The sequence below is a fragment of the Oncorhynchus clarkii genome, chromosome 3 (assembly GCF_045791955.1).
Source record: "Oncorhynchus clarkii lewisi isolate Uvic-CL-2024 chromosome 3, UVic_Ocla_1.0, whole genome shotgun sequence".
NCBI classification, from domain to species: domain Eukaryota; kingdom Metazoa; phylum Chordata; class Actinopteri; order Salmoniformes; family Salmonidae; genus Oncorhynchus; species Oncorhynchus clarkii.
This window is the reverse complement of record NC_092149.1, coordinates 10,234,360-10,259,779: the sequence shown is the minus strand read 5'-3', so window position 1 is coordinate 10,259,779 and position 25,420 is coordinate 10,234,360. Positions and strand designations below refer to the sequence as shown.

General features: G+C 45.5%; 1 protein-coding gene across 2 annotated transcripts in view; it reads right to left on the bottom strand.

The window, feature by feature from the left end:
- Positions 1-25,420, bottom strand: part of LOC139387613 (polypeptide N-acetylgalactosaminyltransferase 1-like) — an 80,027-nt gene that overhangs the window by 33,899 nt on the left and 20,708 nt on the right. For both annotated transcript variants that reach the window (XR_011629199.1, XM_071133986.1), the window contains exons 2-4: positions 18,847-18,958; positions 7,850-7,989; positions 7,554-7,722 (exon numbers count right to left, since the gene is read on the bottom strand). Coding sequence is in view for 1 of the 2 variants with exons in the window: in XM_071133986.1 (XP_070990087.1) it covers positions 7,554-7,722; positions 7,850-7,988 (308 nt within the window). In the remaining variant the exon portion in view is untranslated. The remainder of the gene's footprint in view (positions 1-7,553; positions 7,723-7,849; positions 7,990-18,846; positions 18,959-25,420) is intronic.

The window sequence follows — 25,420 nt, the reverse complement described above, 5'->3', positions numbered from 1 at the left end:
GGGGGAGGTCAGTACATTGTGGGGGTGGTCAGTACATTGTGGGGGAGGTCAGTACATTGTGGGAGAGGTCAGTACATTGTGGGGGAGGTCAGTACATTGTGGGAGCCCCACCCAGACCAGCTCCAGTCCCACCCAGCTCCAGCCCCACCCAGACCAGCTCCAGCCCCACCCAGCTCCAGGCCCACCCAGACCCAGACCAGCTCCAGGCTCACCCAGACCCAGACCAGCTCCAGGCCCACCCAGACCCAGACCAGCTCCAGCCCCACCCATTCCCAGACCAGCTCCAGGCCCACCCAGGCCCAGACCAGCTCCAGGCCCACCCAGACCCAGACCAGCTCCAGGCCCAACCAGACCCAGACCAGCTCCAGCCCCACCCATTCCCAGACCAGCTCCAGGCCCACCCACTTCCAGACCAGCTCCAAACCCACCCAGCTCCAGGCCCACCCATTCCCAGACCAGCTCCAGCCCTACCCATTCCCAGACCAGCTCCAGGCCCACCCAGACCCAGACCAGCTCCAGGCCCACCCAGACCCAGACCAGCTCCAGCCCCACCCATTCCCAGACCAGCTCCAGGCCCACCCACTTCCAGACCAGCTCCAAACCCACCCAGCTCCAGGCCCACCCAGCCCCAGACCAGCTCCAAACCCACCCAGCCCCACCCGGACCAGCTCCAGGCCAGCCCTGCCCAGCCCTACTCCAGGCCAGCCCCACCCCTATCCAGCCAGGTTCCACCCCTACCCTACCCAGTCCAGCTCCACCCCTATCCAGCCCAGCTCCACCCCCACCCAGCCCAGCCCCATCCCTATCCAGCCCAGCTTCACCCCCACCCCTATCCAGCCCAGTTTCACCCCCACCCAGCCCAACTCCAGCCCAGTCACTGCTGCTATTGACTGAGTCTTATCTGTTAATTGGAAAAGCAGGTGGAGGGAGACGAGCCTGGGACAAAACACTCTCAGTAATCAACTAAAGCTCAGAAAGAGAAACACATTTCACACATCAATGTGCACTGTCTGACTCCAGGCAAGGCTGTGTGTGTGTGTTAGGCTTGGGCGGTATCCAGATGTTCGTCATCCCAACCTTCTCTCATCCCGGGATTTACGGTATAACCGGCACAGCACACAAGGGGGCGCTAAAAACACAAGAAAAGCCCATTGGGCCTCTAATACCAGGATGCTAACAAAATTCGCACAAACTAATAGCTATATCACATAGATGCTGTTAGCTAAACGCTAATGAGCGAAAACGAACATAAACTAATCGCAAATGCAAATCCTGCTCATAAAGTTACACAAGCATAGCTAGAGCAGAGGGGAGAAGAAAGGTAGAAGATATAAACGCTAAAGGAAGCACAGGGAGAGATTTAGCAGCAGTACAGAAAACTCCTCCAGAGATCTTTGATTTCTGGCAGAAAGCCATTATAAGATATCGGGTGGCAAACGTTTAATAGTGAATTGTAGTGTAAATTAATCTCATGTGCCCTGCAGAAGAGAGACTCAAGTGTTCTGGGGAACTACGCTTCATAATGTAAAATAATGTGACAGCTGAAATGAAGACCACAAACAGATCTTTCATATGCCTGGAAGGTCGAGTCATTAACATAATCTATAACGAATCATCTTTAACTAACCGTCAATAACAAACTAGATAATAACAGATATTTGTCTAACATCTATATCTAATGACCTATAACTAATCATCTGTAACTAACTAACAAACCATAACAATAACTAATAATCATCAATAATAACCTAATACCAAATCACTGCAATTATCTATATTATATTAAAAACTGTCTGGTTCAGGCCCCGAATGCTGATTGGCTGACAGCCGTTGTATATCAGACCGTATACCATGGGTATGACAAAACATTTATTTTCACTGCTCTAATTATATTGGTAACCAGTTTATAATAGCAATAAGGCACCTCGAGGGTTTGTGATATATGGGCAATATATCACGGCTAAGGGCTGTATCCAGGAATAAGAAGAGCCCTTAGCCGTGGTATATTGGCCATATATCACACCCCCTTGGGCCTTATTGCTAAAATATAAATTGGTTGGTTTGAGGCCTGATTGCTGATTGGCTGTAAGCTGTGGTATATCAGACTGTATACCATGGGTGTAACAAAAACATTATTTTTAATGTTCTAATTACCTTAGTAACCAGTTTGTAATATCAATAAGGCACCTCAGGGTTTGTGGCATAAGGCCAATATAGCACAGCTTTAATAAAGATATGTTATTAGTCTGTTGTAGGTGATTATCTCTAGACTAGAGAGGATCTGTTGTAGGTGATTATCTCTAGACTAGAGAGGATCTGTTGTTCACTGTAACATGGCCAATATAGCACAGCTTTAATAAAGATATGTTATTAGTCTGTTGTAGGTGATTATCTCTAGACTAGAGAGGATCTGTTGTAGGTGATTATCTCTAGACTAGAGAGGATCTGTTGTAGGTGATTATCTCTAGACTAGAGAGGATCTGTTGTTCACTGTAACATGGGCAATATAGCACAGCTTTAATAAAGATATGTTATTAGTCTGTTGTAGGTGATTATCTCTAGACTAGAGAGGATCTGTTGTAGGTGATTATCTCTAGACTAGAGAGGATCTGTTGTAGGTGATTATCTCTAGACTAGAGAGGATCTGTTGTTCACTGTAACATGGGCAATATAGCACAGCTTTAATAAAGATATGTTATTAGTCTGTTGTAGGTGATTATCTCTAGACTAGAGAGGATCTGTTGTAGGTGATTATCTCTAGACTAGAGAGGATCTGTTGTAGGTGATTATCTCTAGACTAGAGAGGACCTGTTGTTCGCTGTAACATGGCCAATAAAGCACAGCTTTAATAAAGATATGTTATTAGTCTGTTGTAGGTGATTATCTCTAGACTAGAGAGGACCTGTTGTTCACTGTAACATGGACAATAAAGCACAGCTTTAATAAAGATATGTTATTAGTCTGTTGTAGGTGATTATCTCTAGACTAGAGAGGATCTGTTGTTCGCTGTAACATGGCCAATATAGCACAGCTTTAATAAAGATATGTTATTAGTCTGTTGTAGGTGATTATCTCTAGACTAGAGAGGATCTGTTGTAGGTGATTATCTCTAGACTAGAGAGGATCTGTTGTAGGTGATTATCTCTAGACTAGAGAGGATCTGTTGTAGGTGATTATCTCTAGACTAGAGAGGATCTGTTGTAGGTGATTATCTCTAGACTAGAGAGGATCTGTTGTAGGTGATTATCTCTAGACTAGAGAGGATCTGTTGTAGGTGATTATCTCTAGACTAGAGAGGACCTGTTGTTCGCTGTAACATGGTCAATATAGCACAGCTTTAATAAAGATATGGTATTAGTCTGTTGTAGGTGATTATCTCTAGACTAGAGAGGATCTGTTGTTCACTGTAACATGGGCAATATAGCACAGCTTTAATAAAGATATGGTATTAGTCTGTTGTAGGTGATTATCTCTAGACTAGAGAGGATCTGTTGTTCACTGTAACATGGCCAATAAAGCACAGCTTTAATAAAGATATGTTATTAGTCTGTTGTAGGTGATTATCTCTAGACTAGACAGGATCTGTTGTAGGTGATTATCTCTAGACTAGAGAGGATCTGTTGTAGGTGATTATCTCTAGACTATAGAGGACCTGTTGTTCACTGTAACATGGCCAATAAAGCACAGCTTTAATAAAGATATGTTATTAGTCTGTTGTAGGTGATTATCTCTAGACTAGAGAGGATCTGTTGTAGGTGATTATCTCTAGACTAGAGAGGATCTGTTGTAGGTGATTATCTCTAGACTATAGAGGATCTGTTGTAGGTGATTATCTCTAGACTATAGAGGATCTGTTGTAGGTGATTATCTCTAGACTATAGAGGATCTGTTGTAGGTGATTATCTCTAGACTAGAGAGGATCTGTTGTAGGTGATTATCTCTAGACTAGAGAGGATCTGTTGTTCACTGTAACATGGACAATAAAGCCAGCTTTAATAAAGATATGTTATTAGTCTGTTGTAGGTGATTATCTCTAGACTAGAGAGGATCTGTTGTTCACTGTAACATGGACAATAAAGCACAGCTTTAATAAAGATATGTTATTAGTCTGTTGTAGGTGATTATCTCTAGACTAGAGAGGATCTGTTGTAGGTGATTATCTCTAGACTAGAGAGGATCTGTTGTAGGTGATTATCTCTAGACTAGAGAGGTTCTGTTGTAGGTGATTATCTCTAGACTAGACAGGATCTGTTGTAGGTGATTATCTCTAGACTAGACAGGATCTGTTGTAGGTGATTATCTCTAGACTAGAGAGGATCTGTTGTAGGCGATTATCTCTAGACTATAGAGGATCTGTTGTTCACTGTAACATGGACAATAAAGCACAGTTTTAAAAAAGATATGGTATTAGTCTGTTGTAGGTGATTATCTCTAGACTATAGAGGATCTGTTGTAGGTGATTATCTCTAGACTAGAGAGGATCTGTTGTAGGTGATTATCTCTAGACTATAGAGGATCTGTTGTTCACTGTAACATGGGCAATAAAGCACAGTTTTAAAAAAGATATGGTATTAGTCTGTTGTAGGTGATTATCTCTAGACTATAGAGGATCTGTTGTAGGTGATTATCTCTAGACTAGAGAGGATCTGTTGTAGGTGATTATCTCTAGACTATAGAGGATCTGTTGTTCACTTTAACATGGACAATAAAGCACAGTTTTAAAAAAGATATGGTATTAGTCTGTTGTAGGTGAATATCTCTAGACTAGAGAGGATCTGTTGTAGGTGATTATCTTTAGACTAGAGGATCTGTTGTAGGTGATTATCTCTAGACTAGAGAGGATCTGTTGTAGGCGATTATCTCTAGACTAGAGAGGATCTGTTGTAGGTGATTATCTCTAGACTATAGAGGATCTGTTGTTCACTGTAACATGGGCAATAAAGCACAGTTTTAAAAAAGATATGGTATTAGTCTGTTGTAGGTGATTATCTCTAGACTATAGAGGATCTGTTGTAGGTGATTATCTCTAGACTAGAGAGGATCTGTTGTAGGTGATTATCTCTAGACTAGAGGATCTGTTGTAGGTGATTATCTCTAGACTAGAGAGGATCTGTTGTAGGTGATTATCTCTAGACTATAGAGGATCTGTTGTTCACTGTAACATGGACAATAAAGCACAGCTTTAATAAAGATATGGTATTAGTCTGTTGTAGGTGATTATCTCTAGACTAGAGAGGATCTGTTGTAGGTGATTATCTCTAGACTAGAGAGGATCTGTTGTAGGTGATTATCTCTAGACTATAGAGGATCTGTTGTTCACTGTAACATGGACAATAAAGCACAGCTTTAATAAAGATATGGTATTAGTCTGTTGTACGTGATTATCTCTAGACTAGAGAGGATCTGTTGTAGGTGATTATCTCTAGACTAGAGAGGATCTGTTGTAGGTGATTATCTCTAGACTATAGAGGATCTGTTGTTCACTGTAACATGGACAATAAAGCACAGCTTTAATAAAGATATGGTATTAGTCTGTTGTAGGTGATTATCTCTAGACTAGAGAGGATCTGTTGTAGGTGATTATCTCTAGACTAGAGAGGATCTGTTGTTCACTGTAACATGGCCAATAAAGCACAGCTTTAATAAAGATATGTTATTAGTCTGTTGTAGGTGATTATCTCTAGACTATAGAGGACCTGTTGTAGGTGATTATCTCTAGACTAGAGAGGATCTGTTGTTCACTGTAACATGGCCAATAAAGCACAGCTTTAATAAAGATATGTTATTAGTCTGTTGTAGGTGATTATCTCTAGACTATAGAGGACCTGTTGTAGGTGATTATCTCTAGACTAGAGAGGATCTGTTGTAGGTGATTATCTCTAGACTAGAGAGGATCTGTTGTTCCCTGTAACATGGCCAATAAAGCACAGCTTTAATAAAGATATGTTATTAGTCTGTTGTAGGTGATTATCTCTAGACTATAGAGGACCTGTTGTAGGTGATTATCTCTAGACTAGAGAGGATCTGTTGTAGGTGATTATCTCTAGACTAGAGAGGATCTGTTGTTCACTGTAACATGGCCAATAAAGCACAGCTTTAATAAAGATATGTTATTAGTCTGTTGTAGGTGATTATCTCTAGACTAGAGAGGACCTGTTGTTCACTGTAACATGGCCAATAAAGCACAGCTTTAATAAAGATATGTTATTAGTCTGTTGTAGGTGATTATCTCTAGACTATAGAGGATCTGTTGTAGGTGATTATCTCTAGACTAGAGAGGATCTGTTGTAGGTGATTATCTCTAGACTAGAGAGGATCTGTTGTAGGTGATTATCTTTAGACTAGAGGATCTGTTGTAGGTGATTATCTCTAGACTAGAGGATCTGTTGTAGGTGATTATCTCTAGACTAGAGCGGATCTGTTGTAGGTGATTATCTCTAGACTAGAGAGGATCTGTTGTAGGTGATTATCTCTAGACTATAGAGGATCTGTTGTAGGTGATTATCACTAGACTATAGAGGATCTGTTGTAGGTGATTATCTCTAGACTAGAGAGGGTCTGTTGTAGGTGATTATCTCTAGACTAGAGAGGATCTGTTGTAGGTGATTATCTCTAGACTAGAGAGGATCTGTTGTAGGTGATTATCTCTAGACTATAGAGGATCTGTTGTAGGTGATTATCTCTAGACTATAGAGGATCTGTTGTAGGTGATTATCTCTAGACTAGAGAGGATCTGTTGTAGGTGATTATCTCTAGACTAGAGAGGATCTGTTGTAGGTGATTATCTCTAGACTAGAGAGGATCTGTTGTAGGTGATTATCTCTAGACTAGAGAGGATCTGTTGTAGGTGATTATCTCTAGACTAGAGAGGATCTGTTGTAGGTGATTATCTCTAGACTATAGAGGATCTGTTGTAGGTGATTATCTCTAGACTATAGAGGATCTGTTGTAGGTGATTATCTCTAGACTAGAGAGGATCTGTTGTAGGTGATTATCTCTAGACTAGAGAGGATCTGTTGTAGGTGATTATCTTTAGACTAGAGGATCTGTTGTAGGTGATTATCTCTAGACTAGAGGATCTGTTGTAGGTGATTATCTCTAGACTAGAGCGGATCTGTTGTAGGTGATTATCTCTAGACTAGAGAGGATCTGTTGTAGGTGATTATCTCTAGACTATAGAGGATCTGTTGTAGGTGATTATCACTAGACTATAGAGGATCTGTTGTAGGTGATTATCTCTAGACTAGAGAGGGTCTGTTGTAGGTGATTATCTCTAGACTAGAGAGGATCTGTTGTAGGTGATTATCTCTAGACTAGAGAGGATCTGTTGTAGGTGATTATCTCTAGACTATAGAGGATCTGTTGTAGGTGATTATCTCTAGACTATAGAGGATCTGTTGTAGGTGATTATCTCTAGACTAGAGAGGATCTGTTGTAGGTGATTATCTCTAGACTAGAGAGGATCTGTTGTAGGTGATTATCTCTAGACTAGAGAGGATATGTTGTTTGTTGTAACATGGACAATAAAGATGGATTACCAGCTATAGACTCACCCCTCCAGGCGGACATCAGGCAGGGTTCTGTTGAATGCGATCATCTCCGAGGCCATCAGGTTAAACTGGTTGATCTTAAACATCTCCTTCATCTTCTCCTGGTTCTCTTTAGAAATCACCACAGGTTTACCTCCTTCTCCTGGACCCTCCCTGGGACGCAATACAGTATCTACAACACCACAGAGAGAGAGAGAGGGGTGAGTGTGTGTGTGTGTGTGTGTGTGTGTGTGTGTGTGTGTGTGTGTGTGTGTGTGTGTGAGTATGAGTGTGCAATGTGTTTGTGTGTGTGTGCTCACCGTCCCTGCCTGGCAGGCCCCTCTCCCTCTTGTCATCACACTTGTTACACTCGCTGAAGTAGAGCAGGATGAACATGTCCAACATCACCCACACCAGGGAGGTGGCCAGAACCACCTTACAGTAGGCAAACCTCCGCATCCTAGAGAGACAGAGAGACAGGAGACAGGAGAGAGACAGAGAGAGGAGAGGAGAGAGAGAGGAGAGAGGAGAGAGAGACAGAGAGCGAGAGAGGAGAGAGAGGTAATAAGATGAACACCAGGAAGTTAACCTCAGACTTCCTCATTATGTTACAGAGAGAAATGGCTAGTCACAAACAGCACAATCACACACCTTACACTCTTAGAAAAAAAGGTGCTATCTAGAACCTAAAATGGTTCTTCGGCTGTCCCCATAGGAGAACCCTTGAAGAAACATTTTTGGTTCCTAGTAAAACCCTTTTGGTTTCCAGGTGAACCCTTCTGGGTTCCATGAAGAACCTTTTCCACAGAGGGTTCTACATGGGGACAGCTGAACCACCATTTTGGAACCCTTTTTTCTAAGAGTGGATCAATTAAAGCTTTCTTTCTCTCTCTCCCTCTGTCTCGTATCTCTCCGTGTCTCTCTCCTTTCTCTGCTGACCAAAACACACCCTGTCCTCTCCCTCTGTCTCGTATCCCTCCGTGTCTCTCTCCTTTCTCTGCTGACCAAAACACACCCTGTCCTCTCCCTCTGTCTCGTATCTCTCAGTGTCTCTCTCCTTTCTCTGCTGACCAAAACACACCCTGTCCTCTCCCTCTGTCTCGTATCTCTCCGTGTCTCTCTCCTTTCTCTGCTGACCAAAACACACCCTGTCCTCTCCCTCTGTCTCGTATCTCTCCGTGTCTCTCTCCTTTCTCTGCTGACCAAAACACACCCTGTCCTCTCCCTCTGTCTCGTATCTCTCCGTGTCTCTCTCCTTTCTCTGCTGACCAAAACACACCCTGTCCTAACCACCTGTCCTCTCCCTCTCCCATCTCTTATCTGCCGTGTGGTTAACACACCCTGTCCTAACCACCTGTCCTCTCCCATCTCTTATCTGCCGTGTGGTTAACACACCCTGTCCTAACCACCTGTCCTCTCCCATCTCTTATCTGCTGTGTGGTTAACACACCCTGTCCTAACCACCTGTCCTCTCCCTCTCCCATCTCTTATCTGCCGTGTGGTTAACACACCCTGTCCTAACCACCTGTCCTCTCCCATCTCTTATCTGCTGTGTGTCTGTCTCTCTGTCTCCTCTAGCTGGTCTCCTTTCTCTCTCTCTCTGTCTCTCTCTAACTGTGCAGTGGTCTCCTCTCTCTCTCTAACTGTGCAGTGCTCTCCCCTCTCGCTCTCTGTCACGTGCCTCTCAGGTTTCAAGAGGAGGAGAGCCATTCTGCAGTCAGCCATGCCAACATCTCCTCCCCTCTATAGAGTTCACAGTGAATGAACAGGCCAGGCTTCCTCAGGGCCAGAGTCTACAGTTACCAGAGACGATATTTCCTCCTAAGAGCTCAGGAGCTTGACCTTTAAATGTTTCATTTCATCAACGGTATAGTACAGCTTGATACACTTCTGTCTCCTCTTCTACCTCTCCCTGTCTTACTCTATCCTCACTGGCCCCTCCACTGGGCAGAGTACGGTGGCCTGGTGGAGAGAAGTGTGTGTTTAAGAGGATGTGTGTTCGTGAAAGAGAGAGAGTGAGTGTTGTTCATGGATGTGTGTTATCTGGCGCAGCGTGTTCGCACACAACGTTGTTACTCCTCACAGCTGAGTGACAAAGCGTGGGCAGAGAGCGACCACTGAATAGGTCTCCTCCTCACTAAAAATATATCTCTGCTACTCTCCTTATTTCTGGCCCACTCTCTCATCTTTAGTCTTTTCTAAACAAACTCTATTCTTTATCACTTTCTCTCTCTTTCTCCTACTAGCCTTTCCTCTCTGTAACATAATGAGGTTTGAGGTTAACTTCCTGGTGTTCATCTTATTACCTCTCTTTCTCTCTCTTTCTCCTACTAGCCTTTTCTCTCTCTTTCTCTCTCTCTTTCTCTCTCTCTTTCTCCTACTAGCCTTTTCTCTCTCTTTCTCCTACTAGCCTTTTCTCTCTCTTTCTCCTACTAGCCTTTTCTCTCTCTTTCTCTCTCTTTCTCCTACTAGCCTTTCCTCTCTGTAACATAATGAGGAGGTTTGAGGTTAACTTCCTGGTGTTCATTTTATTACCTCTCTCTCCCCTCTTTCTCTCTCTCCTCTCTCTCTCTCTCTCTCTTCTCTCGTTCTCTATCTCGCTCCTCTCTTTCTCTCTCTCCTCTCTTTCTCTCTCTCGCTCCTCTCTCTCTCTCTCTCTTTCTCTCTCTCTCCTCTCTCTCTCGCTCCTCTCTTTCTCTCTGCTCGCTCCTCTCTTTCTCTCTCTTGCTCCTCTCTTTCTCTCTCTCGCTCCTCTCTTTCTCTCTCTCTCCTCTCTTTCTCTCTCTCTCTCCTCTCTTTCTCTCTCTCTCTCTCCTCTCTTTCTCTCTCCTCTCTTTCTCTCTCTCGCTCCTCTCTTTCTCTCTTCTCACTCTCCCTCACTCTCTATCACTCTCTCTCTGTCACACTCTCTCTGTCACACTCTCTCTGTCACTCTCTCTCTGTCACTCTCTCTCTAATGTGGGAGATGGGCCAATACCAGCTCACACTGACCTCATGTGAACTTCACTGACCTAATACGACATACACACACACGGAGACACGCACACTAGAGGTTGACCGATTATAATTTTCAATGCCGATACCGATACCGATTATTGGAGGACAAAAAAATCCGATACCGATTAATCTGCCGACTTAAAAAAAAATGTATTTATATATAAAACATATACACACACACACACACACACACACACACACACACACACACACACACACACACACACACACACACACACACACACACACACACACACACACACACACACACACACACACACACACACATTTTTGTAATAATGAAAATTGCAACAATACTGAATGAACAATGAACACTTTTATTTTAACTTAATATAATACATATGGGCTTTTGGATGGGTGTTCTTGAGATGATTCCACAGGTTGGTGGTATTTTTTGATTTAGCCGTTGCTGACCCCATGCTTACATATTTATCACAAATTAGACACCTTGCTTTCCCTGGTGCCAATTCTATGTAATAGTCCCACATTGGTGCTCTGCCTTTCTCTGCCATCTGTAAAACACACACACAGCTCTGAAGTGACAATGATACTGAAGAGTCTGCTTAGGAGACAAATACTCTCAACTGTTTGAATAAAAATAGAGTTTAAGTTGCCTGTGATGAATGTTGAAAACAAAAACTAATTTCTATATGCAGGAAATCCTATTTTAACAGACCTTATTGGAAGTAGATCAAGACATTCTGTATGGAAGACATGAACAGAGGTGGTTTAAGCCTGAACGAAACACAGATCTTATTGGAAGTAGATCAAGACATTCTCTATTGAAGACATGAACAGAGGTGGTTTAGGTCTGAACGAAACACAGACCTTATTGGAAGTAGATCAAGACATTCTGTATGGAAGACATGAACAGAGGTGGTTTAAGTCTGAACGAAACACAGACCTTATTGGAAGTAGATCAAGACATTCTGTATGGAAGACATGAACAGAGGTGGTTTAAGCACTAAACACAGACCTTATTGGAAGTAGATCAAGACATTCTGTATGGAAGACATGAACAGAGGTGGTTTAAGCACGAAACACAGACCTTATTGGAAGTAGATCAAGACATTCTGTATGGAAGACATGAACAGAGGTGGTTTAAGCACTAAACACAGACCTTATCTGAAGTAGATCAAGACATTCTGTATGGAAGACATGAACAGAGGCGGTTTAAGCCTGAACGAAACACAGACCTTATTGGAAGTAGATCAAGACATTCTCTATGGAAAACATGAACAGAGGTGGTTTAAGTCTGAACGAAACACAGATCTTATTGGAAGTAGATCAAGACATTCTCTATTGAAGACATGAACAGAGGTGGTTTAAGCCTGAACGAAACACAGACCTTATCTGAAGTAGATCAAGACATTCTGTATGGAAGACATGAACAGAGGTGGTTTAAGCACTAAACACAGACCTTATTGGAAGTAGATCAAGACATTCTCTATGGAAGACATGAACAGAGGAGGTTTAAGTCTGAACGAAACACAGACCTTATTGGAAGTAGATCAAGACATTCTCTATGGAAGACATGAACAGAGGTGGTTTAAGCCTGAACGAAACACAGACCTTATTGGAAGTAGATCAAGACATTCTCTATGGAAGACATGAACAGAGGTGGTTTAAGCACGAAACACAGATCTTATTGGAAGTAGATCAAGACATTCTGTATGGAAGACATGAACAGAGGTGGTTTAAGCACTAAACACAGACCTTATCTGAAGTAGATCAAGACATTCTCTATGGAAGACATGAACAGAGGTGGTTTAAGCACTAAACACAGACCTTATCTGAAGTAGATCAAGACATTCTGTATGGAAGACATGAACAGAGGCGGTTTAAGCCTGAACGAAACACAGACCTTATTGGAAGTAGATCAAGACATTCTCTATGGAAGACATGAACGGTAAAATAATGAAGGAACCCCTTTCAAGTTCAGCCGCAAGTTATTACAGGAATTATAACGCGTCAACTATTTCTCTCTAAACCATATACCTTTGACTATTACGAGCCTGCTGCTGCCTACCACCCCTCAGTCAGACTGCTGTATCAAATATCAAATCATAGACTTGACTATAATAAACACACAGAAATACGAGCCTTAGGTCAAATCCGGAAACTATCACCTCGAAAACAAAATGTTTATTCCGTTCCGTATTTTATCTAACGGGTGGCATCCATGAGTCTAAATATTCCTGTTACATTGCACAACCTTCAATGTTATGTCATAATTAAGTAAAATTCTGGCAAATTAGTTCACAAAGAGCCAGGCGGCCCAAACTGTTGCATATACCCTGACTCTGCGTGCAATGAATGCAAGAGAAGTGACACAATTTCACGTGGTTAATATTGCCTGTTAACCTGGATTTCTTTTAGCTAAATATGCAGGTTTAAAAATATATACTTCTGTGTATTGATTTTAAGAAAGGCATTGATGTTTATGGTTAAGTACACATTGGAGCAACGACAGTCGTTGATTGATTGTTTTTTATAAGTTAAGTTTAATGCTAGCTAGCAACTTACCTTGGCTTACTGCATTCACGTAACAGGCAGCCTCAGGTGCTAATCAGGTGGTTTGAACATTAGACTAGTTAACTGTAAGGTTGCAAGACGAATCCCCAAGCTGACAAGGTACAAATCTGTCGTTCTGCTTCTGAACAAGGCAGTTAACCCACCGTTCCTAGGCCGTCATTGAAAATAAGAATGTGTTCTTAACTGACTTTCCTAGTTAAATAAAGGTGTATTTTTTATTAGAATCTGCAAAATCGGCGCCCAAAAATCCCGATTTCTGATCGTTATGAAAACTTGAAATCTACCCTAATTAATCGGCCATTCCGATTAATCAGTCAACCGCTAGGACACACACACACATGTCCCTCAACTTGCCTTCTCTGCAGACTGTATTTCTAATCAGGGATGGCAGAGGACACCCCACTATCTCTTCCCTGCTCACGCTGGCTCCTGGCTCACTCTGTGTGTGTGTGTGTGTGTGTGTGTGTGTGTGTGTGTGTGTGTGTGTGTGTGTGTGTGTGTGTGTGAGTGAGTGAGTGAGTGTGTCAGAGTGTGTCTATATTACATTTCAGGTTTGTTAGTATTTGCAGTCTCTGACAAAAATAGACTGCCTCTCTGACACAACACAGACACCCCCCCCCCCTCTCTCATCTCCCCTCCCTTCGATTAACATCCCTCTCTCATCTCCCCTCCCTTCGATTAACATCCCTCTCTCATCTCCCCCCCCTCCCCCCTCTCTCATCTCCCCTCCCCCCCTCTCTCATCTCCCCTCCCTTCGATTAACATCCCTCTCTCCCCTCCCCTCCCCTCTCTCATCTCCCCTCCCCTCTCTCATCTCCCCTCCCCTCTCTCATCCCCCCCCCCCTCTCTCATCTCCCCTCCCTTCGATTAACATCCCATCTCTCATCTCCCCTCCCTCTCTCATCTCCCCTCCCCTCTCTCATCTCCCCTCCCCTCTCTCATCTCCCCTCCCCTCTCTCATCTCCCCCCCCCTCTCTCATCTCCCCTCCCCTCTCTCATCTCCCCTCCCCTCTCTCATCTCCCCTCCACTCTCTCATCTCCCCTCCCCTCTCATCTCCCCTCCCCTCTCTCATCTCCCCTCCCCTCCCCCTCTCCTCTCTACTCCCCTCCCCTCTCTCATCTCCCCTCCCTTCGATTAACATCCCTCTCTCCCCTCCCCTCCCATCTCTCATCCCCCCCCCCCTCTCTCATCTCCCCTCCCTTCGATTAACATCCCTCTCTCCCCTCCCCTCCCATCTCCCCCCCCTCTCTCATCTCCCCTCCCTTCGATTAACATCCCTCTCTCCCCTCCCCTCCCATCTCTCATCTCCCCCCCCTCTCTCATCTCCCCTCCCTTCGATTAACATCCCTCTCTCCCCTCCCCTCCCATCTCTCATCTCCCCCCCCCTCTCTCATCTCCCCTCCCTTCGATTAACATCCCTCTCTCCCCTCCCCTCCCATCTCCCCCCCCTCTCTCATCTCCCCTCCCTTCGATTAACATCCATCTCTCCCCTCCCCTACCCTCTCTCATCTCCCCTCCCTTCGATTAACATCCCTCTCTCCCCTCCCCTCCCATCTCTCATCTCCCCCCCCCCTCTCTCATCTCCCCTCCCCTCTCTCATCTCCCCCCCCCTCCCCCCCTCTCTCATCTCCCCTCCCCTCTCTCATCTCCCCTCCCCTCTCTCATCTCCCCTCCCTTCGATTAACATCCCTCTCTCATCTCCCCTCCCCTCTCTCATCTCCCCTCCCTTCGATTAACATCCCTCTCTCATCTCCCCTCCCCTCTCTCATCTCCCCTCCCCTCTCTCATCTCCCCCCCCCCCTCTCTCATCTCCCCCCCCCTCTCTCATCTCCCCCCCCCTCTCTCATCTCCCCTCCCCTCCCCTCCCCCTCTCCTTTCTCCTCCCCTCCCCTCTCTCATCTCCCCCCCCCTCTCTCATCTCCCCTCCCCTCTCTCATCTCCCCTCCCCTCTCTCATCTCCCCTCCCTTCGATTAACATCCCTCTCTCATCTCCCCTCCCCTCTCTCATCTCCCCTCCCCTCTCTCATCTCCCCTCCCCCCTCTCATCTCCCCCCCCCCTCTCTCATCTCCCCTCCCCTCTCTCATCTCCCCTCCCCTCTCTCATCTCCCCTCCCCTCCCCTCCCCCCTCTCCTCTCTCCTCCCCTCTCTCATCTCCCCTCCCTTCGATTAACATCCCTCTCTCCCCTCCCCTCCCATCTCTCATCTCCCCCCCCCCTCTCTCATCTCCCCTCCCCCCTCTCTCATCTCCCCTCCCTTCGATTAACATCCCTCTCTCCCCTCCCCTCCCATCTCCCCCCCTCTCTCATCTCCCCTCCCTTCGATTAACATCCCTCTCTCCCCTCCCCTCCCATCTCTCATCTCCCCCCCCCTCTCTCATCTCCCCTCCCTTCGATTAACATCCCTCTCTCCCCTCCCCTCCCATCTCTCATCTCCCCCCCCCTCTCTCATCTCCCCTCCCCTCTCTCATCTCCCCTCCCCCCTCTCATCTCCCCTCCCCCTCCCCCCCTCTCTCATCTCCCCTCCCCTCTCTCATCTCCCCTCCCCCTCCCCCCTCTCTCATCTCCCCTCCCCCCTCTCCTCTCTCCTCTCCCCTCCCCTCCCATCTCTCATCTCCCCTCTCCTCTCTCCCCTCCCCCTCCCATCTCTCATCTCCCCTCTCTCATCTCCCCTCCCATCTCTCCCCTCCCCCCTCCCCTCTCTCCATTACGTTTTCTCCTTTCCAGAGTGGTTGCCATCACTACTTGCCTTCACAGAGGAGATCCCCTCCTCTCTTCCTCTCTCCTTCCTCTGCTGGTTTAATCCTCCGTTCGAGGGAGATTGCACAACTACTAGGTTACAGCCAGAGAATAATGATCCTCTGAGGCTTGGAGATGTTCACTACTCAAGGATTTATGGAGTTGCTATGAGGAATGTGCTCAATGGGATTCTCTGTGTGTCCTGTGTGCGTGTGTCGTGCGTTGTCATGACACCAGAATTTAGAACCCAGTGCATTATCAAGCACACACAAACGGTCATAAATGATCATAGTGTGTTTGTGTGAGCAGCCCAGGCACACACACACACACACACACACACACACACACACACACACACACAGACACACACGCACACACACTAGGGCTTGCACAATTACCATGTAAATGACGGATGAAGACGTCATGAAAGTAAATGAACCGTCATAACCGTTAATTATTTGTAATAAAAACTATTCTAAAACAAGTCTGAGTTGGGACTGAACAGCTGACTGAAATATGCATGGTTCCCCGGTTCAAATGTTAAAGATACGAGTGCATCGGCCCGTGGAGCCCAAACCCATCCAAATGTAGCATGAATCAGTCAGAAAAACCATTCAAACGTTACGAACCAGTTCACTGACGTTGTTTACTCACATCCTTTTATTTCCCCTCTGAAAAGATCTGGAATCTTTTGTGACTTAATAGATGTGTCTTCTCCTATTGAACTAAGCAGGGAATGCTGATGACCGTATTGATCTCACAGTCAGATTACAGCTGTGCATACAGAGCACAGCTGCTCACGCCAACCAGAACCTCCCCGATCAAATACTCCTATATCTGCACGGCGCCTTCAGCATTCAAACGCATGGAAAATGGCTCTCGCAATGTCAAATCATAGGTTTATTAGTTGGGTGACAATGTCAAATCATAGGCTTTATTAGTTGGGTGACAATGTCATTTGCTGGGTCATTGTAGAAAAGGGTGTTTTACTGACAGACTTGTGTAGGCTACCAGAGTGGACACAACTCACGTCCTACAGACTGCACATCTTACTGCTGATTGGGGCTTTTAGATGGCCAGATTCACCATAACACATTGTTTTGGTAGTTCTGCTTTCATTTTTACATGAACATGATAAAGTTGTAATTTCCTAACTAGGACAGCTGCACTGTAGGCCTGTAGTCTGAGTCTGAGCAGGAGAACACCAGCTCTCCTCCGGAACTTCGCAAACGGTCAAAACCATTCGCTTTTCAAATCCAAAGCTATGCTATAGAATGAATGTGTTCATGCAACAAATGTTAATGGATCGAATGGTATCAAACACAATCACATCAATTCCTTCCCCTATTCAAACCGAATCGCACCGATACCTTTGATTTGAAACGTATCGTTCCTGTATCTAGATGTGTGCCAAATCCTGCTTGTAAGGAGAGATGCACATCCCTAGTCATTTGAGTTGAATCAGCAAATCACAGAGTATATTTCCTGCTTTTACTTCCTGTTTTTCTCCTATGAGTACACTCGCAATTCCTGCCAGTCCACCCATTATGCCCATTCTACTCATTCTATTTCTATGGCAGCACATGCAGAGGAGAGGAGATAATGTGTCCCCCCCCAATTATTTTTTTTGCTATTCGGACGGTTATTACGGAGACACAGTTGTTTGACTGACCAATTACTGTCCTCTGAAATTCCAGGACCGTCACAGCCCTAACACACACACACACACACACACACTTCTGAATCAGTCTCTCTCTAGGACGCGGCTATGGTTCAGTTTCAGGTCAGAACCTCGTGGGGGTCAAGAGCTCAGACTTACTCTAGGCACACAGAGAGAGAGAGGGGGGAGGGGGAACGGGAGGGAGGTAGTGGGGGAGGGAGGTAGAGGGAGGTAGAAGGATGGGGAGGTAGAGGGAGGGAGAGTGAGGGGAGGTAGAGGGAGGTAGAGGGGAAGGGAGGTAGAAGGAGGGGGAAGGTGGTAGAGGGAGATAGAGGGAGGGGGAGGTAGAGGGAGGGGGAGGTAGAGGGGGAAGGAGGTAGAGGGAGAGGGAAGGCGGTAGAGGGAGGTAGAGAGAGGGGGAGGGAGAGGAAGGGGGAGGTAGAGGGAGGGAGATAGAGGGAGGGAGATAGAGGGAGGGAGGTAGAGGGAGGGAGAGTGAGGGGAGGTAGAGGGGAAGGGAGGTAGAGGGAGGGGGAAGGCGGTAGAGGAAGGTAGAGGGGGGAGGTAGAGGGAGGGAGGTAGAGGGAGGGGGAGGGAGGTAGAGGGAGTGAGCGGGAGTGAGAGGAAGGTAGAGGGAGGTAGAGGGAGGGGGAGGGAGGGGGAGGTAGAGGGAGGAGGATGGAGGTAGAGGGAGGTAGAGGGAGGGGGAGGTAGAGGGAGGTAGAGGGAGGTAGAGGGAGTGAGAGGGAGGTAGAGGGAGGTAGAGGGAGGTAGAGGGAGGTAGAGGAAGGTAGAGGGAGTGAGAGGGAGGTAGAGAAAGGTAGAGGGAGGGGCAAAGAGAGAGAAACTGCCCACAAAGGCAAAATAAAAGCACTGTCAAATTGATTACTGATGCAAAGCTTGGCACCAATGCAAAGTGGAATGAAACAATTCAATCTCAAATCATTTTAGGACTGGAATCAATACACATTACTGTCACTGTGAGGGTGTTTCCTAGCACCAACACACACACAACCAGTCTTATAAACCACAACTCCCCTCCTCCCCCTGGCCTCTATGAATCCTGTGTAATTGCTCTTTTAATTGCTCTTGTAATTGGGGCGTGGTGACTACATCTCTGAGGCTTTGCGCACACACACACACACACACACACACACACACACACACACACACACACACACACACACACACACACACACACACACACACACACACACACACACACACGCATCTCTGTGAGCAGTTTGACCCAGCAGACTTCTATCAGCCCCTCTGTGTCAATGTCGGATGACTACAGTTTAGCCATGTGAAAGCTGTAGTAGTAAAACTAACATAACTGGTCCTCTCTCACACACACACAGCTGTACCTGTCCTGCTGAGTAAAGGGGTCTCTGGTCCAGATGTACAGAGGCTCCACCAGCAGGGGGAGGAGCTTCAGAGATCCCACTTCCTCCTTCGCTTGTCACTCAAACATGCTCCCTGGAGACACAGAAACACATTGGTCAGTCTTCAAGCAACTCCCTTACACATACAGACACAGACAGTACAGACCTGAGTCCAAGTGTCGCCCCACTGGCAAGACCATGAGAAGACTAGTGTGGTTTAACGTAGAAACAAGACTAACTCGTCAGACTTCAGACCAACAAAGGGGTGTGATGGGTCTGTATCCAGAAACATGTTGCATAAAGCTCACTTCATTCTTCAATGTTAATTCTATTTGTTTCACTGCATCAGGGACAGTGTCCACTGGCGTGTGGTTTACAGCCTTCTACAGTGTGAGAGTTCAGAAGGGCTCAGGAAGCCACTGTTCAGTGATCTGTCTCTCACTCCTCTCCTCTGTGTGGACATGACATGTTCCTGCTCGATGGTTTTCCCATCCTGACCCATCACTCTGGACCCGACCTGACCCAACCCACCGCCACAGTGTTCCCATCACACCTCAGGGACACACACACGCAGGAGTGACGTCATCCAGAGAGAGAGAACGAACGGCGTCACGGGGAGCGGAAGAGAGATCAGACGGCGTGTCACTCAACAGGCTAACACACACTTCCTTCACCACTTCCCTCTGTGGCAGGAAACGCATCATCACCATCACATCATATCACCTGGCTGTCTGTCACTCAGAACATAGAGCAGGATCCAGATTATCTCTGTCATCAGCATTATTCACTGCTCACAGCTTCACAGCAGTCTCAGTATATGTCTCACCTCCCAAGACCAATCCTCTATGGTTTCAATGGACTAATGGGCTCAAATATATTTCAATCAAAGAAGACAAATAACATCCAGCCAAAGATGAACCTGTGATGGTACAAAGACACACACACACACACACGCTACACTGGAGGCTCAAGAACCAGCAGCAGGATGAGAGGCCGGAGTGACGCATGAGGAATGGATTGAGGGAGGGCTGAAGATTCTCAGAGCTGCTCATTTCAGGGGATTAATCTTCTATTTCTGACAAACAGAAATAAACCCCCCCAGAGAAAGAGAGAAAGAGAAAGAGAGACAGAGAGAAAGAGACAGAGACAGAGAGAGCGAGAGAGCGAGAGAGCGAGAGAGAGAGAGAGAGAGAGAGAGAGAGAGAGAGAGAGAGAGAATGTCGTCCTCCAGAACCCCAGTCCTTGGCCTACATACAACCAAGACATCAGTCTGCTCTAGTGGGGCTTTATCCTGACAGAATGTGTGAATGCGAGGCATTGGGTTTCCACTGTAGCAGATAACGTCGTCCTTCAGCGTCTGATGGCAAAGAGATCTCCCACTGGGAACAGACGTCAAGTCAACGTCTATTCCACGTTGGTTCAAAGTCATTTCATTGAAATTATATGGAAACAACATTAATTCAACCAGTGTGTGCCCAGTGGGCTGTGTGTGTGTGTGTGTGTGTGTGTGTGTGTGTGTGTGTGTGTGTGTGTGTGTGTGTGTGTGTGTGTGTGTAACCCCCTCGACACACACACCATGCTCTGTGATGCAGAGCTAGAAAATGAGTGTTTCAGTTGTAGTGTAATGTGAAGATTAGAGAAGAACACGCAAGGAGAGCATCTATAAATACACTGCTACACTGCCTGGCAATCATCACCAACCTGCATCCATCCATCCCTCCAGACCCAGGCAGGCAGCACAAAACATCACCCTATCTAGTACCAATGATAGGAGGATGTCCATGCATCTCTCTAATTCTCCCTCCCTCCCTCCCCATCTTCTCAAGCCAGTGGCTCACTGAATCTCCTGCCAGTTTGCGTTCTCTAGCCCAGTGAGTGTGTGTATATATGTGTGTGTGTGTCTGTCTGTGTAAGTGTGCTTGTGTGGTTTTGTGTGTGTGTGAGGTCAGGTGTGTGAGGTGTTAATAACAGTGCAGCAGATAGCAGTCACTAGGCTCCTCTCCAAAGCAGACAGCCAGGTCTACCAACAACACATTCCACAGAGAGTAGATAGCTCTAACAGAGAATAGAGGGCTCTAACAGAGAGTAGAGAGCTCTAACAGAGAATAGAGGGCTCTAGCAGAGAGTAGAGGGCTCTAACAGAGAGTAGAGGGCTCTAACAGAGTAGAGAGCTCTAACGGAGAGTAGAGAGCTCTAACAGAGAATAGAGAGCACAAACAGAGAGTAGAGAGCTCTGACAGAGAGTAGAGGGCTCTAACAGAGAGTAGAGAGCTCTAACAGAGAGTAGAGAGCTCTAACAGAGAGTAGAGAGCCCTCTATGTCACCCCTACGCATCCGCTCAAAACAACATATAATGTCATATAAACACGCTAAAACATAAATCATCAACCGTTAGACGCTCATATGTCACTGAGATGTGATGTTTCCTAAAGGCACTGAGGCGTTCTTCAGACTACATACATGTCATGTGTAGCCCCAGCTCAGTGAGGCAGCCGTCCAGGTGTGACTGTGTCAATGGAAGGTAGAACTAGACGTTAGACGTCAACGGGGACTGAGAGACAGAGGTTGGGGGCCGTGTCGGGTGGGCCTGTAAATAACCAGGATGAACGTGGCGTCGTTGTTGTTGTTTTTCTGTCTGTCTGTCCGTCTACTGTGTGGAGGGTACCACCGCCAGCTGAGACTGACTGTACTTCATGATTATCATGGTGATTAACAGGCCGCTCCAGCTATGCCTGTCAAAACCACAAACCCTGACGCCTGCTATGACATCACTCTCTAGAACCCCTCTCCTCCCTTCTTCTCTCCTCTCCTCCCTTTTTCTCTCCTCTCCTCCCTTCTTCTCTCCTCTCCTCCCTCCTTCTCTCCTCCTTCTCTCCTCCCTCCTTCTCTCCTCTCCTCCCTTCTTCTCTCCTCTCATCTCCTCTTCTCTCCTCCGTCTAGCCCCAACAGCACTACAGAATCCAGTCTCAGCCAACACCCTCCTTTCCTTTCTCCTCTGCATTCTCTCCTCCTCTCCTCCCTCCTTCTCTCCTCTCCTCCCTTATTCTCTCCTCCCTTCGTCTCTTCTTCTCTCCTCTATTCCATTATTCTCTCCTCTCCTCTCTCCCTTCTCTCCTCTCCTACCTTATTCTCTTCTCTCCTCTCCTCTTCTCTCCTCTCATCTCCTCTTCTCTCCTCCGTCTAGCCCCAACAGCACTACAGAATCCAGTCTCAGCCAACACCCTCCTTTCCTTTCTCCTCTGCATTCTCTCCTCCTCTCCCACGCTGCCCTGTTTCCATTCTGTCTGTATAAATACCATTCCTGAGGAAGGAGAGAGACAGAGGGGCACACTCGGGGTGTAGGAGTATTTGAAGTGTTAGGATATCAGGAGCGTAGGAGTGTAGAGGACAGTCCTCTCTCCACACACTCGTATGGTACCTTAACACAGATAATAAACAGCTCCACTGTTCTGGAACTAAACATGGTGGAGGAGTTCCATTTCAGCACAGTCAGGCCATTCTGAGCATGTAAAGTCAGCTCAGAATGGCTGTAGAACCCCCCTTCATCCTTCTCTCTCTCTCTCTCTGTCCACAGCCCAGCAACCACTCTTCACAGAACCACCATGGCAACCACACTAGTAGCTGGAAGAGAGAGAGAGAGAGAGAGAGAGAGAGAGAGAGAGAGAGAGAGAGAGAGAGAGAGAGAGAGAGAGAGAGAGAAGAGAGAGAGACAAAGAGAGAGAGAAGAGAGAGAAAGGGTGGTAGAAGAGGAGATCTGAAAGGAGTTGGCTGTGTAACTGTTGTAGCAACAGCTGTCTGGCCATCAGCAAGCAGTTAGGCCATGGCAGTATGTCTGTTGTGTGTGTGTTGTTGAGGCATGTGTGTGTTCGAGTATGAGCTTGTGTGCCAGCCCAGCTGTCTGTTCACAGTCCACAAGTGTGTGTGTGTGTGTGCACGCCTGTGTAAGTGTGTGTCAGAGGCTAGCGTATGCCGAAACAGAGAGGTCTCCAAGGACGACATCCTCTGCTCTCAACAACAATGACAATGCCAACACACACACCAGGGTTTCCGTTAGGAAAATGTGGCTCCGGACATTTGACCGGCAGCAAATAATGATTATTTATTTTCAGGGGAAGATCAGCTGTAATACGGCAGATAGAGTGTGGGTTCTTTCAACGTAATTGTCTGTATCATTTCCAATCCCCTATACATATTTTTTTTTTAACAAACATTCTATTGTATTATTTTCCCTTAACCCTTCCACCCCTGCCCTAATTGGAGTAAATTAATGGACAACAATACTTAGGCTTCTACTTCTAGCTGATACATACTATCTACATTAAACACATGGCACATTTCACACTAGTTATCTATTTATTTTAGTCCCACCCTTCAGCTAACCTCAACCCTTCCCATCAACAGCACGCTCTCCAGCAGGTATATCTCACTGGTCATCCCCAAAGCCAACACCTCCTTTGGCCGCCTTTCCTTCCAGTTCTCTGCTGCCAATGACTGGAACGAATTGCAAAAATCGCTCAAGTTGGAGACTTATATTTCCCTCACTAACTTTAAGCATCAGCTATCTGATCAGCTAACCGATCGCTGCAGCTGTACATAGTCCATCTGTAAGTAGCCCACCCAATCTCCCTACCTCATCCCCATATTGTTTTTATTTACTTTTCTGCCCCCTCTGCACACCAGTATTTCTACTTGCACATCATCATCATCTGCACATTTATCACTTCAGTGTTAATTTGATAAATTGTAATTACTTCGCTACTATGGCCTATGTATTGCCTTACCTCCCCACGCAATTTACACACACTGTATATAGACTTTTTCTATTGTGTTATTGACTCTGTTTATTCCATGTGTAACTCTGTGTTGTTGTTTGTGTACCACTGCTTTGCTTTATCTTGGCCAGGTCACAGTTGTAAATGAGAACTTGTTCTCAACTGGCCTACCTGGTTAAATAAAGGTGAATTTTTTTATATATATATATTTTTCAATCTATCTCTGAAAACCATCCAGTTTGGATTTCTACTTGCCAAATATTCTTCAACGGCGCTGTGATGTTTCACAAAAGTTCTGATCCTTTCTATTCTCATTGATTCTACAGATAGTAAATTAAAGATGAATATTTTTACTAAGAGTATTATTATATGATTGATTGAATGGCTATGGCTTTCAGATCACCCAGTAGTGCAATCTGCAGACTTAGCTCCAGGTTAATGTGATTTCTCAGCCATCCTGAACCTGCGACCAAACACCAAGCTAGACATATATGAACTAGAGGTCGACTGATATGATTTTTCAACGCCGGTACCAATTATTGGAGGACCAAAAAAGCTGATACCGATTAATCTGATTTTTTTTTTTTTTTTGTAATAATGACAATTACAACAATACTGAATGAACACTTATTTTAACTTAATATAACACATCAATAAAAGCAATTTAGCCTCAAATAAATAATGAAACATGTTCAATTTGGTTTAAATAATGCAAAAACAAAGTGTTGGAGAAGTAAAAGTGCAATATGTGCCATGTAAGAAAGCTAAAGTTTCAGTTCCTTGATCAGAACATGAGAATATATGAAAGCTGGTGGTTCCTTTTAACATGAGTCTTCAATAGTCCCAGGTAAGAAGATTTAGGTTATAGTTATTCTAGGAATTATAGGACTATTTCTCTCTATACGATTTGTATTTCATTAACCTTTGATTCATTTGATTAACCTTTGATTAACCTTTGACTGGATGTTCTTATAGGCACTTTAGTATTGCCAGTGTAACAGTATAACTTCCATCTCTCCTCGCCGCTACCTGGGCTCGAACCAGGAACACATCAACAACAGCCACCCTCGAAGCATCGTTACCCATCGCTCCACAAAAGCTGCGGCCCTTGCAGAGCAAGGGGAACAACTACTCCAAGTCTCAAAGCGAGTGACATGTGAAACACTATTAGCGCGCACCCCGCTAACTAGCTAGCTATTTCACAGCAGTTACACCAGCCTAATCTTGGGAGATGATAGGCTTGAAGTCATAAACAGCGCAATGCTTGAAGCATTGCGAAGAGCTGCTGGCAAAACGCACGAAAGTACTGTTTGAATGAATGCTTACGAGCCTGCTGGTGCCTACCATCGCTCAGTCAGACTGCTCTATCAAATCATAGACTTAATTATAACATAATAACACACAGAAATACGAGCCTTAGGTCATTAATATGGTCGAATCCAGAAACTATCATTTCGAAAATAAAAAGTTTATTCTTTCAGTGAAATACAGAACCGTTCTGTATTTTATCTAACGGGTGGCATCCCTAAGTCTAAATATTCTTGTTACATTGTACAACCTTCAATGTTATGTCATAATTACGTAAAATTCTGGCAAATTAGTTCGCAACGAGCCAAGCGGCCCAAACTGTTGCATATACCCTGACTCTGCGTGCAATGAACGCAAGAGAAGTGACACAATTTCACCTGGTTAATATTGCCTGCTAACCTGGATTTCTTTTAGCTAAATATGCAGGTTTAAAAATATAAACTTCTGTGTATTGATTTTAAGAAAGGCATTGATGT